This window comes from Haliaeetus albicilla, chromosome 10, assembly GCF_947461875.1.
Source record: "Haliaeetus albicilla chromosome 10, bHalAlb1.1, whole genome shotgun sequence".
NCBI classification, from domain to species: Eukaryota; Metazoa; Chordata; class Aves; order Accipitriformes; family Accipitridae; genus Haliaeetus; species Haliaeetus albicilla.
The window spans coordinates 17,063,325-17,074,821 of NC_091492.1; the positions used below are offsets into that span (position 1 = coordinate 17,063,325).

At 44.9% G+C, this 11,497-nt stretch overlaps 1 protein-coding gene and 1 long non-coding RNA gene across 5 annotated transcripts in view; both read right to left on the reverse strand.

Annotated features, from left to right (window-relative positions):
* The window catches only part of LOC138687264 (uncharacterized), a 121,193-nt gene extending 117,423 nt beyond the window's left edge, over positions 1-3,770 (reverse strand). The window contains exons 1-2 of the long non-coding RNA XR_011326532.1: positions 2,947-3,770; positions 782-956 (exon numbers count right to left, since the gene is read on the reverse strand). This is a non-coding gene — a long non-coding RNA (uncharacterized lncRNA). The remainder of the gene's footprint in view (positions 1-781; positions 957-2,946) is intronic.
* A 1,263-nt stretch (positions 3,771-5,033) lies between these two features.
* Positions 5,034-11,497, reverse strand: part of SALL1 (spalt like transcription factor 1) — a 23,595-nt gene continuing 17,131 nt past the window's right edge. For all 4 annotated transcript variants that reach the window (XM_069793647.1, XM_069793646.1, XM_069793645.1 and 1 more), the window contains 2 exons: positions 7,621-11,033; positions 5,034-6,556 (listed from right to left, as the gene is read on the reverse strand). In XM_069793647.1, the coding sequence (XP_069649748.1) occupies positions 6,116-6,556; positions 7,621-11,033 (3,854 nt within the window). In that variant the 3' untranslated portion in view covers positions 5,034-6,115. The remainder of the gene's footprint in view (positions 6,557-7,620; positions 11,034-11,497) is intronic.

Sequence of the window (11,497 nt, forward strand, 5' to 3'; positions counted from 1 at the left end):
GGGCTTCTGCTACACCCACCTGACATTGTGATGCTGCATTTTTAAGACCTTTAAATGATGAAAATGGACCTTTGTACTTCAGCACTGCCCTGGTCAGGACAGCTGTCTGTGCAAATGATGTGAATGTCTGCTAACATGGAGAGACTTCTTTCTTTTGAAATGAAATGACACCAGAAGTTTCAGGGCTGATCATTCCAGTGAGGACCTCCCTTATTAGCAGTTGTTACAAAGTCTAACATGGGCATGGACATGTTTTTCGTCCCCACCTAGCCTGAATTTAAACTGCTTTCCAAAAATGACAATAACTTCTGAAAGTTAAGAAAAGCCTACAATTTGGGTTAATTATTTAACTGCTATAAAAAGGAAGATGACATCACTTCCTTACTCTAGAACTCTCCAGTAGGCCATTCTCACAGGTATACCATATGCTCAGTCAGCTGCATACAAGATGCTGGCCCCACCCACCACGCAGAGCATTGCAGAGAATGTCTTTAACCCTCAAGTGCATGTTACCCCCTCCCTCAGTGCTAGACAGACTCGAGCACTAAAGAAAATTCCTCTTTCCTGCTCTCCTGTTCTCACTCTACTGCTCCTCTTCCCATATCATTGAGAGATTTTGCCTCCTAAGAAATTCAGACTGTGGATTCAAAAATACATGTCTAAAGAAAAACAGAAGATAAAATGGAAACCAAAGAAAGAGACTCATGGTAGGACAAAAACTATAATATAATTTGAGCCAGAAACTTAATTTTAGTCACTGCCATGCTTACACCTCACTTACCTGTAAAATATTCCAAATACCGCACGTGGCCTCCCCGTATGGCTGTCCCTGGAACAAGGAGATTTTCCCAAGGAGGAATTGCCATGCGCTTACCATCTTCCAGGCATCTGCTAGGCCACTGCCAGTAGCGACAGAGGGACTGGCTCAGGGTAGCCATTCTGATATTAACTATAACCTGAATGTAAAAAACAGAAAAATCAAATCGGGTAACTGAACACAAATGCAGATGTCAGTAACTCTGTTCTCAGCTGAAGTTGCATATTTCCCAATTATTCCTGTTCTATTAAGATTAGTATTTCCAAGCCTCCACTCCTCCTTAACTTTTTGCCTAGAGAGAGGTATTTATACAAGAGACTGTATTATATGTGAGTCTTTAAGTCATTATATTTCAACTGAATAGTTAAGAGACATACTGCTTCCAGCTTGTATAAATAACTGTACCCACTTATTTGCAAAACATTGTTTTAACTTCCATCAACTCATATTCACGAGAGAAGAAAACCAAATAGGAAAATGTTATTTCGATTAAAAAAAGCCCAGAGATAAAACCTGAGCAGTACTGAAGACTGGCAGGGAGAGCGCAAAAAAAGAACTGCCACACTACAAAGTCACACCTCCTCCTGCCAAGTAAAACTGGCCTCCCGCAAACACGCAACCAGGTAGCCTGTGACTTCAGGACTCCCAAAAGCAGGAAGTATGCCCCAAAGAAAAGGTCAAACCAAGCAGCAACTGTTGTATTTTGATGGTCAGCAAATACGCTTTCCAAAGCAGTGTTGGAGAGATTTGTTGACCGTTGCAGCAGGGAGAGCTCACAACCTGTCCCTAAATCTTAAACCACAGCCCAGCATAGGAAGAAACACCGAAACTTATCTGGCTTTTCCCTGAGAAAAGGGCTTAGGATTCGGTCGTCATCAGCATACTAAATAAGCCAGGCAATTTGCTGCTCCCCTTCCCTTTCACCCCTGCCTCGTCAATAGAGAAACCTCCGATGTGCTGCCCTGACTCCTCTCTCTCCACTCTGCTGGTATAGTGGGTCCTTTTGATTAGCCCCTTTCAGCCTTTCCTTCCGTCCGTCCCGCTACATCTCCCCAGTTTGCCCCATGAAAGTGAAGTGACCACCCGCCAGGCTGCTCCGCGGCCGGGGCACCGCGGGCGAGCTGCGCGCCCTTCTCGGCGGCCAGGCGAACGGCGCGCCTCCAGCTCCTCTCTTTCTCAGTCCCCGCCACGTCCTCGCTTCCTCTCCTCCCTACGGTACTCGGGGAAACCCCCAAATTCACGGGCCGCCTGCTAGCAAAAATGCCCGGCGGGAGGGGCAGCCCGCAGCGTATCCAGCCGGCAGGGTCCGGACGCTTCCGGACGCTCCGCCGGGGGCTACTCCCAAGCGGGGAAGTTTCGCACGCTATTAGCCCAATTTTTAAATACATCACGTCTGTTTCTGGGTGAAGAAAATTACTCGGGCTGATTAAATGAATGCGCTGAACGATCGTTGGCGCTTAGAAGAAGAAGAAGAAAAAAACCCACCCCACTGTGCTTTATTTTAACGGATGATAAAATTGTGATGGGCGGGAAGCAGGGGAAGAAAACTTTGTTGCTAATGGGAAAAATGCGGCCGCGCAAACAAAACTGTAAAGAAAAAAAAATCTATTCTTGAATAAGGATTAATTCAATGTCTGTGAATAGGAAATCCTGCGCTGGGTAATTGCAGCGAGGTAGCGCGGCGTCCAGCTGCGAGGCGGCGCGGGCACCTTTGTGCGCTTGCCAGAGGACAGCTCTGGGGAGAGGTAACTTCCCCCGGTCCCCACGGTCTGGTGTCAAGTAACGGGAAATTTAACATTCCGCATTTCCAGAGCAAATTATCCCTTTCCTCCCTCCCTTCTCCTCCGGCAGCTCGCAGGCGGCCGGCCGGGCGCTCCGCCTGACGGGGCGGGGAGCCCCGAGCCGACCCTGACCCCGCACCCCGCGGGGCACGGCCTCAGCACCCTCGGGGGACGGCCCCGGCTTCCGCAGCGGGCCCGACCGCAGCTCCGTTCGGGGGCGGCAGGAGAAAGGGAACGAGAAGCCCCTCTGCGGCGCGGGGATAACAGCCCAGGCACCCTCCGCCAAGCCCGGCGCAGCGGGAGGCACGGGACACGGCAACAGTTGATTCCTTCCCCCCCAGCACCCACCTTCGCAGACGGTAGCGAGGGAAGCGCAAAGTGAAACAGCAGCAACAACCCGGCAGGGCAGCGCAGCGCACCGGCTTGTCAGGGGAACCCTCGCCCAGCCGGGCTCGATCGCTGCCATCAGGCAGGCGGCCGGGAGACAGAGTGTCCCGAGGAGCCTCGTCCGCCGCAGCCCCCGTCGCCGGGGCGGGTTCCCCGCAGCCTCAAGGAAACGCTTCCGAAAGGCTGGAGGAGAAAAGGGTCTCTCGCCCCTCGCGGGGGGAGGGAAGGGCACACCTGACCTTGGGCGAGGAAATGCAGCCCCTCGGGCAGCGGGGCGACCCGCGCCGCGCCCCCTCCCCGGTGCCCGCTTCGCCCGGCACCCCTCAGCGGGGCGGGGAAGTTTACCTCAGCCGCCCCCAACGCTCACGCCTAACGGTCGCCCGAGCGCGCGAGCTGCCGGCGCCCCACCCAACGCCCGGGCAGCGAGCCTAGGGGTGCGCTCGCGGGGCGGGCGGGCTCCGCCTGAGGGAGCAGGGCACCCAGCAGCCGCGGAGACCCGGGGGTAGCCCCAGGCCCTAAGATACCACAAAGAAAATGGCTCACTTTTTTTTTTTTTTTTTTTTTTCCCTGGAAGCGCATACGTTACCCAGCGGCAGGGAGCGTCCGGGAGCCGGCTGCCCGCGGAGGCTCGCGAGTGCAGGGCCCGACTGCCCACGGCGCGGCTTCCCCCGGCCGGGACGGGCCTCTGCCCGTTCCCTGACGGGGCTGAAAGGTCCTCGGCACCCAAAGATTTCGCTTTAACGTGAGGAGAGGTTCCGAGGACCGGAGTTAAAGCCATTAATGAAACTCAAGCTGCGTAACGGAAACCCTCCCAGAGCACTGGCGTCTGCTAACCCTTCTTTGCTTTTCTGTCGCTCAAATCTAAACTCAGTTTAACAGCAGAATTAGTTAGTATTTCATTGATAAAACCATCAAAATCCGTTTAATTTACCTTTTTCTGAGACCAAAAAGTGACTTGAAATTCTTAAATATTCACATTGACAAGCCAGCTGGCTCTAGTGTACAACTTACATGTTAACAAAAATGTGTATCATGTACCAGATGAATCATCACATTCGAACAGGAAAAAGTTCTAAAGACATGAAGTCCAAGAGGTATTCAGACTACAGCGTTAATATTTTACTAAGGATTCATAATCATATGAAGGGTAAAAGTCCTCAAGAAAAGTACTTCTCACCCCAGCTTTTCAGTGTTAAATCCTCTATGATGCCCAATTTACAACTCAAACTACTAGGGGGAAGAGCAGTGATTACTTCTTGTTTAAAAAGGCAAGCAACTCCACCCACGCTGATATGAAAAAAAATCCTATAACACAAAATGCCTGAATTTTGGAATTGTAAAAAATATATATATTCACGTGAGCATGAAATTGGTTATTCCTGTTCGGTTTTTTGAAGGCAGCCAAACTGATTTATTTTTCGTAAATAATAATGTGAGGAGATAAAACTCTACTGGGTGAAAATATTGGGCTGAATTCTGTTTCCCCAAACTCCCATTGAGGTTAATGATCATTGCAGGTGCATAAGGGAAGCCAAATCATGTGCAAGGCCAAAGCAATATTTTTTTTTTTTTTTTTACAATCAAGTTATAAATCCCATATAATATATGGAGGCTTGCAAGTGGACATCTTAACACAGATATAGCAGCGTAAGCATGCCACAAACATACAATCTCATAGAATAAAATTAATATCAAATATAAAGCATTTGAACCAAATCAAGCCTTAAATGTGATAAATTATTTCCTTCAAAGGAAACTTACCTAGGCTCAATAAGGTCTTTGCTAGCAGCATTTTTTTAATAAAGAAATTAAAAATGCCAAAATATCTACAATTTTATGAGGAGAAATTGAATAGTTAAGGAGAAATTTCCCACTATTGGGGGTATGAAAAATATACTAGCAATTAATATGCAATACATATATATATACCCATACTTACAAATATAAACACACACATACAACCTGGACAGTTCATGTTAACCAAGGGAAAGGCTAAATAATACAAAGTGATTACTAAATACAGGTACACTTTAAAAACACAGAGACAGTGAATTTTATCTGTTGCAAAAATGTATTTGATTACTCGAGTAAAATTACAGTATCTCTGCTGTTAGTAAGTATTAAATGTTAAAGAAACTGGACCTCTTTTCCTTTCAACTTTCCGAGAAAGTGCATGTAACAGTCCAAGGTTCCCCCTGCCCCCCCCCCAAATACCTAATACAAAATAAACAAACACTATACTTGTTCCCTTGGTCAAGGAGTAGGGCTTGGTCTTGTAAGGAACATATGTACATTTTAATGAAAGTGATGTCTTATTGTATGTACAGGAGCATCTACAGTTGTCCACGGAAGTTGTTCAAGATGCCATACTTAGCAGCATTGTGAAAGTCCAGCACATTTTCTATAATGAATATACCTACAAGGCAAAATGTTACGTCTCAGTTTCAACTACCAAAACAACACTTCAGTATCTTCTCTAATAATCCGCGTGCTTATTACTGTACAGAAATGTATTAACATTTAAGACGACTCAAGTAAAAAGCACAATACAAATAACAGTTCAAAACGGAAAATGTTAAACCTACAAAAATTAAAGCAGTTTTAATTTTATAATAAAAATCAAAAACTGAGCTGTGTAAAGGACCCACACTGTTCAGTCTATATTCTTTCAGTCCTTTTCTTAATTCTGTTTGGAAAAATTAAACAATGTGTTTGCTGATAAAATTTCCAGCAGGATCAAAGTGTACATTTATATACAGATTTTTGTTAAAGATCTAATGTATCACTGAGGCATCGCATCAATACCAGAGTTCATGTTAAACTGGATATAGAAAATAAGTTAATGCCAGAATAAGATCACCTAGCGGAACAGACTTGCAACTGCCATAAATGTTACAGCAAGTTTACAGCACTCTAGTCGATTAGTATTTAGTTCAAAATACAGGAGACCAAAGTTAATGCTTGCATTTGTTTGCAAAGCAAGGTTATATCACTAATAAATAAGCTCTCTTAGAACTCTATTAGTAGAACATGGTACAAAAGAAAGTCTTTGTAATGTTGTAGCCTGCAGCTTGAAAAAAGCAACCCTAGGTTGCACTATTTGCAGGAATGTTATTTATGGAGTTTTTTTCTAATTTGTTACAATTTCTTTGTTGTCTTCCACAAAACGCGTGAAACGGAAGCTTGTCCCATTTTCATTGCTTGCCATTTTCTCCAGACCAGCTAGAGGTGCGTTGGGTTCTGAATTCTGGAGCTTCTCCAGGCTTCCTGTCAAGCCGCTGATGGGAGAGCTGCCACCGTTGCCCAGGCCCCCTGGCGCCGGAGGGATGCCACCATTCTGGATGACAGAGATCTCGTTGGTCTTCATGGCCAAGCCATTGGAGAGTGCTGCCGCGTACTGGTTCCAGAAGCTGGAGGGGTCTCCATTCCCCGACCGTGCAGCCAAATCCTTCTGAAACATTTCCGGGAACTTCACAGGATTGCCTCCTAGAAATGTCATGGGGCCATCCACGGAAAGTCGTCTGCCTCGTCTTGCAGGAGTACTGTTCCACATGTGAGTGCCCATGTGAACCTGAAAAGAAAGAAAGGAAGAAACAAACAAACAAAAAATAGGGCTTGACAGGGATTTCAAACTTATTTTGATCACAGAGAAGGCAGCAGCCCATCAACATGTCCAGCCTTGTTACACAATGAACGGCACTAAAGGTAGCTGGTACAGGGCTCCATTTCCCATCTGGAATAATAAACTTCTTCTGGATTAGCCCATCACCATTACCCAGAATACCCTGTCTTCCTGCTGAACAATGCATTGCTTGTTAGTCTTTTTTTTATTATATGTATTTAGTTTATAATGACTTCACGTTATTCTGTCAATTGCAGATAGCTGCTTTCAGGGCTAGAATTGCTATGTCCACTTTCATTGCAATGGTAAGTATTGTATTTGACACCCTTTACCCTATAAATGTCCTTTTCAGACAAGCAGAAAGTATCCTTTACTGATTGCTCATCAGAGAGCCTCGTGTATAGACAGAATGGCCTGAAAGTAATTATTCATCTCGCATTACTGGCAGCAACCTCTAGAGAAATACTCTGTCAACAGAAAAATGTACACAGTAAAGTGCTCAACTGGTGTTCTAAAACTTAAGTATATTTGCTTTTTCAAACACATATCAGTAGGAAATGTTAGTTATATAATCAATTAAAGTAATGCCCATTAGTTCCAGAATTATGTTAATAGTTTTTTTAAACACCATCATCTTACATGATAGTTATGAAAAACAGCACATTCAAGAGCCTTTCAATTCTTAAAGAGGTGTGTGAGTTACAAAACGTGTCTCTGATAATTAAGACCCCTTAACATCATTTGGCTGTTCCGTTTCACACTCTGCATAGACAGTCTTTGCTGGTAGATGAATTTTAATTAAGCATCAAAACCAAAAATCATGCTTCAGATCGGCTGCCAACATGAGCACTCAACAAGAGGCCATCTAGGTCTACCAGAGCTGACTAAACACACCATTTGTCACACCGCAGATACCCAAAGGTACCACTGCTTGCAACATTAACAGATGTAAAAAATTAACCCCCCCCCGCAAGGAGAAAATGAAACCTAAGAACAGCAAGAGGAAAAAGTACCTTCAGATTGCCTTTTGTTGTGAATGCTCTTCCACATATAGTGCAGGCAAAAGGTTTCTCACCAGTGTGTGTCCTTTCGTGGATCTGCAGAGCACTGGAGGAAGAAAATGTTTTCCCACACGTGTTGCAGTAGTGCTGTTTCGGGGTTCTTCTGGGGAGAGCGGGGAGCAGGACAGGGGATGTAGCAGAGGAGGACAGCGGCCCTGAAGCAACTAGACCAGAGGGTGCTTCTTTGCTATCCTGAGGAGAGCTGTGCACAAAGCCATTAACCTCAGTCTTTATGAGTGATGACAGTGAATTAGCAGGCATAACCGAAGAGTTCTGATTAGGGCCTATACTGGAACTGGGCTCAAAAAGTTGTGATGGTAGATCTCGCATTTGATGTGTCAACATATGCTGCTTCAAATTACCCTTTGTGGAAAAGCCACGATTGCAAACTGTGCAAATAAATGGTCTCTCTTTGGTATGACTTCTGTAATGAATGTCCAAGGCACTCTGACAAGCAAATGTTTTGCCACAAATGTCACATGCGGTGTTTTTAAATTTACCTCTATCTCTGAAAGGAAAGAGCATACTCAGAGACTCTTCTTTAATCATTTTATCAGTGTTACTAGACGTCAAGTCCAAAGCACCACTGTTAGCAGGGGTTGGAGACAAACCGTTGGCAAACTCACTTGGTAAAGCTCTTACTGGTTTCTCTTCAATACTTGGTGACTTGTGGTAATCATTAGTGCTGTTGGATGGGGACAAGGCCTGCATGGAAGAGGTAGACTCCGAGACAGCAGGGCTTCCAGCACTTTGGCTTTCCATATCACCACCGACAGATGACGAATCATTAGTCAAAACGTCCCCTTCCACTGACCCATTTTCAACTGACTTTAAGCTTGCCTGAAGTTGTTCAGCAAGTCCCGCATTGATCATCTTCATCTGATTTTCCAAAGCAGCAATACTTGACATTTCCAGGGGCAAAGGGGAAGAAGACAAGCTGTCTTGTGATGCATCCACAGATTTAGGTGTGTCTGGCACGCTGCTGTCAGGACAGTCTTCCATGTTCTCATCTGAGAAGTTGTCTATATCATCAAAATTCTTATCATCAAAAGATCCCGTATCTGATTCCATTGACTCAGGATAGTTTTCCGTCACTGGAGTGTTGGGGATCTGCCCTCCCATATGCATTCGGATATGCTGCTGTAACACAACGGCATTGGTGAATTTTTTCTGGCAGATCGGGCATGAATGTTGCACTCTCAGCGGGGGCATGGCACGGTGGACACTGTAATGAGTCTTTAAGTTGCCTTTAGTAGTGAAAGCGCGACCACAGATTTTACATTTAAATGGCCTCTCACCGGTATGTGTGCGATAATGCATTTTCAGTGCACTCTGGCAACTGAGAACTCGGTGGCAAATGATACACTCATTAGGATCGGTTGCCTTTTTGTCAATGTTTTCTACCAGTTGCTGCAATTTTGACGTTTCAGATGCTGGCGTTGAATCCAATAGTCCTCCAAATGGAAACTTTGCCTTAAATTGCTCTGACATGAGAGGCATCAGTGGATTTGTAAAAGTGGCGACACCGCTGGAGCCTGAGTCTGCTGCCGGTGAGCTCACAGAGCTGCTCATGTTAGTGATGGCGCTTGCGTTTTGAGAGTTTTCTTCCATTTTGCCATTTGAGGTAGGCAAAGCGCCAGCCTCTACCTCATCAGAAAGTCCATTGGAAATTTTTGATGTGGGATCAGCTGTTCCCGAGTCACTCTTGACAGAGCAGGGAGGGCTAGTGGAAGGATGGCTAATGGGAATCGGCTGAGGCTCCTCAGTTTTGATGAATGGGGTCAAGCTTGGGATCGTTGGTGGGAGTGGCAGTCCAACAGAAGTCGTCAGGGTGGAGAGGACCGGCTTGCTGTCCAGCCAGCTCGTGACAGGTTTCTCTGGCGGTATAGACATCCCATAAGGAATACCCGTGCTTGTAGGAATATTGTCCAAATGCTCTGGCACCGGGTACGGATTCATTTGAATATGAGGGTATTTTTCTTTATGACGCTGAAAGTGGACTTTTAAGTTTCCCTTTGTGGAGAACCTATTTCCACATATGTTGCATTTAAATGGCCTCTCGCCAGTGTGAGAACGTAAATGAATCTGCAAGGCACTGTCACTCCCAAACACTTTAGCACAGAACCTGCATTTATGCTTAAAGAATGCCTCATCTGAATTACTTTTTGCTTCAAAAGCAGTTACATTTGGTGGCTTGCTTTTTCTTTGCTGTGCCAAGACAGTCAAGGAGTTTAAATCCTCTGCAGGTGTTCCAATATTGGACAAGGGACTGGAGAAAACAGAGTTACTAGGGGTGGGCTGAGGTAGAAGTGGATTAGATGCAGGACTTAATAAACTGCTTATTGCAAAAGCTGGTGAAGATGATGCTGATACTGGTGGGTTGCTGAGCTGTGAGCCACCAATACTCGAAGCCACTTTTTCCGAGGACGGTGTTGTAACTGCTGCTGCCAATATGTTAATATTTGGAGAAGAGCCACTACTGGATGGAATTAGAGTGTTGCCAGGGTTGCTCTGAGGTAGCTGTATAGGGGGTAGCTGTTTCACACCACTGATGCTGGCAGATTGACTAGCAAGGCTTTGTGCTAATCCAGCTGCTGCAGCCAGCTGCTGGGATAAATGGGAACTTAATGTGGACAAGGGGTTGGCAGATGTTCGTAAAGTACCTTGAGAAGGGCTAGAAGATGTTGGCATGTCTGTATTTTGGGAAGCCAACAATAATATTTGGTGACGAATTTGTTCAATCAGTTGCAACTGATGGATCTGCTGCTGCTGTAAAGCCAACAGTTGCTCCATCAGGGCAGGTACAGCAAGCTTACTGTTCGATGCACCGTTACATCTTGCTTCCTGTGAGAACTGTGCTACTGCCACTTTAGTACTCTGAAGGTTTTCAATTATTACATTACTATTTATCACTGAAAAGTTGCCTAATGTTGTCAGATCCCCTATGTGAGGTAGAGAGGTTGTTACAGCTGAGGTACCCATTGTGGAGCTGTTACTGCTTGTAATACTATTGTTGACAATCTTGGAACTGCTACTGCTATTGTTAATGCTGGAAGCCTCCACATCCATGGATTCTTCCCTGTCAAGTTTGTTATGCTCTGAAAGGTCACTGCAGTCTACTTGATCTGTGTTATTAACTGTGTCATTCATCTGTTCATCAGGATTATCAGAAGGGGAACTAGGAGGGAAGGTTTCAGAAGGAGAAGCTGGATTTTCATTCACAATTAAAACTAATTGATTTTTAGTACAATTCTTCTTGTGTTGCAGGAGATCTGATAATTCAAAGAACTCAGCACAGCACCTGCCACAGACATGGGCGTCCTTGTTCTTAGTGGTTCGATTTGCTTGACCCTTTTCTGTGTCTCCTAAAACATCAAAAGATGATGGATTAGGAACCAAACAGTGATACAAAAAAATTCTGCAGGACATTTTATTTAAAAGTACTGTTTTTATCTACCACTCTAAAATAGACTAAGATTGTACGTGAAAATAGATCAATATTTCTACTTCACAAAAATAAGTCAAAAGCAACATTTAAAACTGTACAAGGGAGTTTTATCAATCCCTGTGTCTTAGATGATCATTTGCTTCAGATAATCCATCAAAATATAAAATACTATGAACTGAAGGCATTGGAGCATAATGAAATTCCATAGCAAAGTATTGATTTCCAATAATTCATACTGCTTATTGTCTAGTTGTCCACCAAGTGCAAATCAGCCATTTGAAGGACTCATTAGACTCTCACGTTCCTGTCAACCTTGTTCATTTGCAACTGATTCAAAGATATCTGTGACAGTTGCCCCATCACTAAACTAATTTGTAGTCA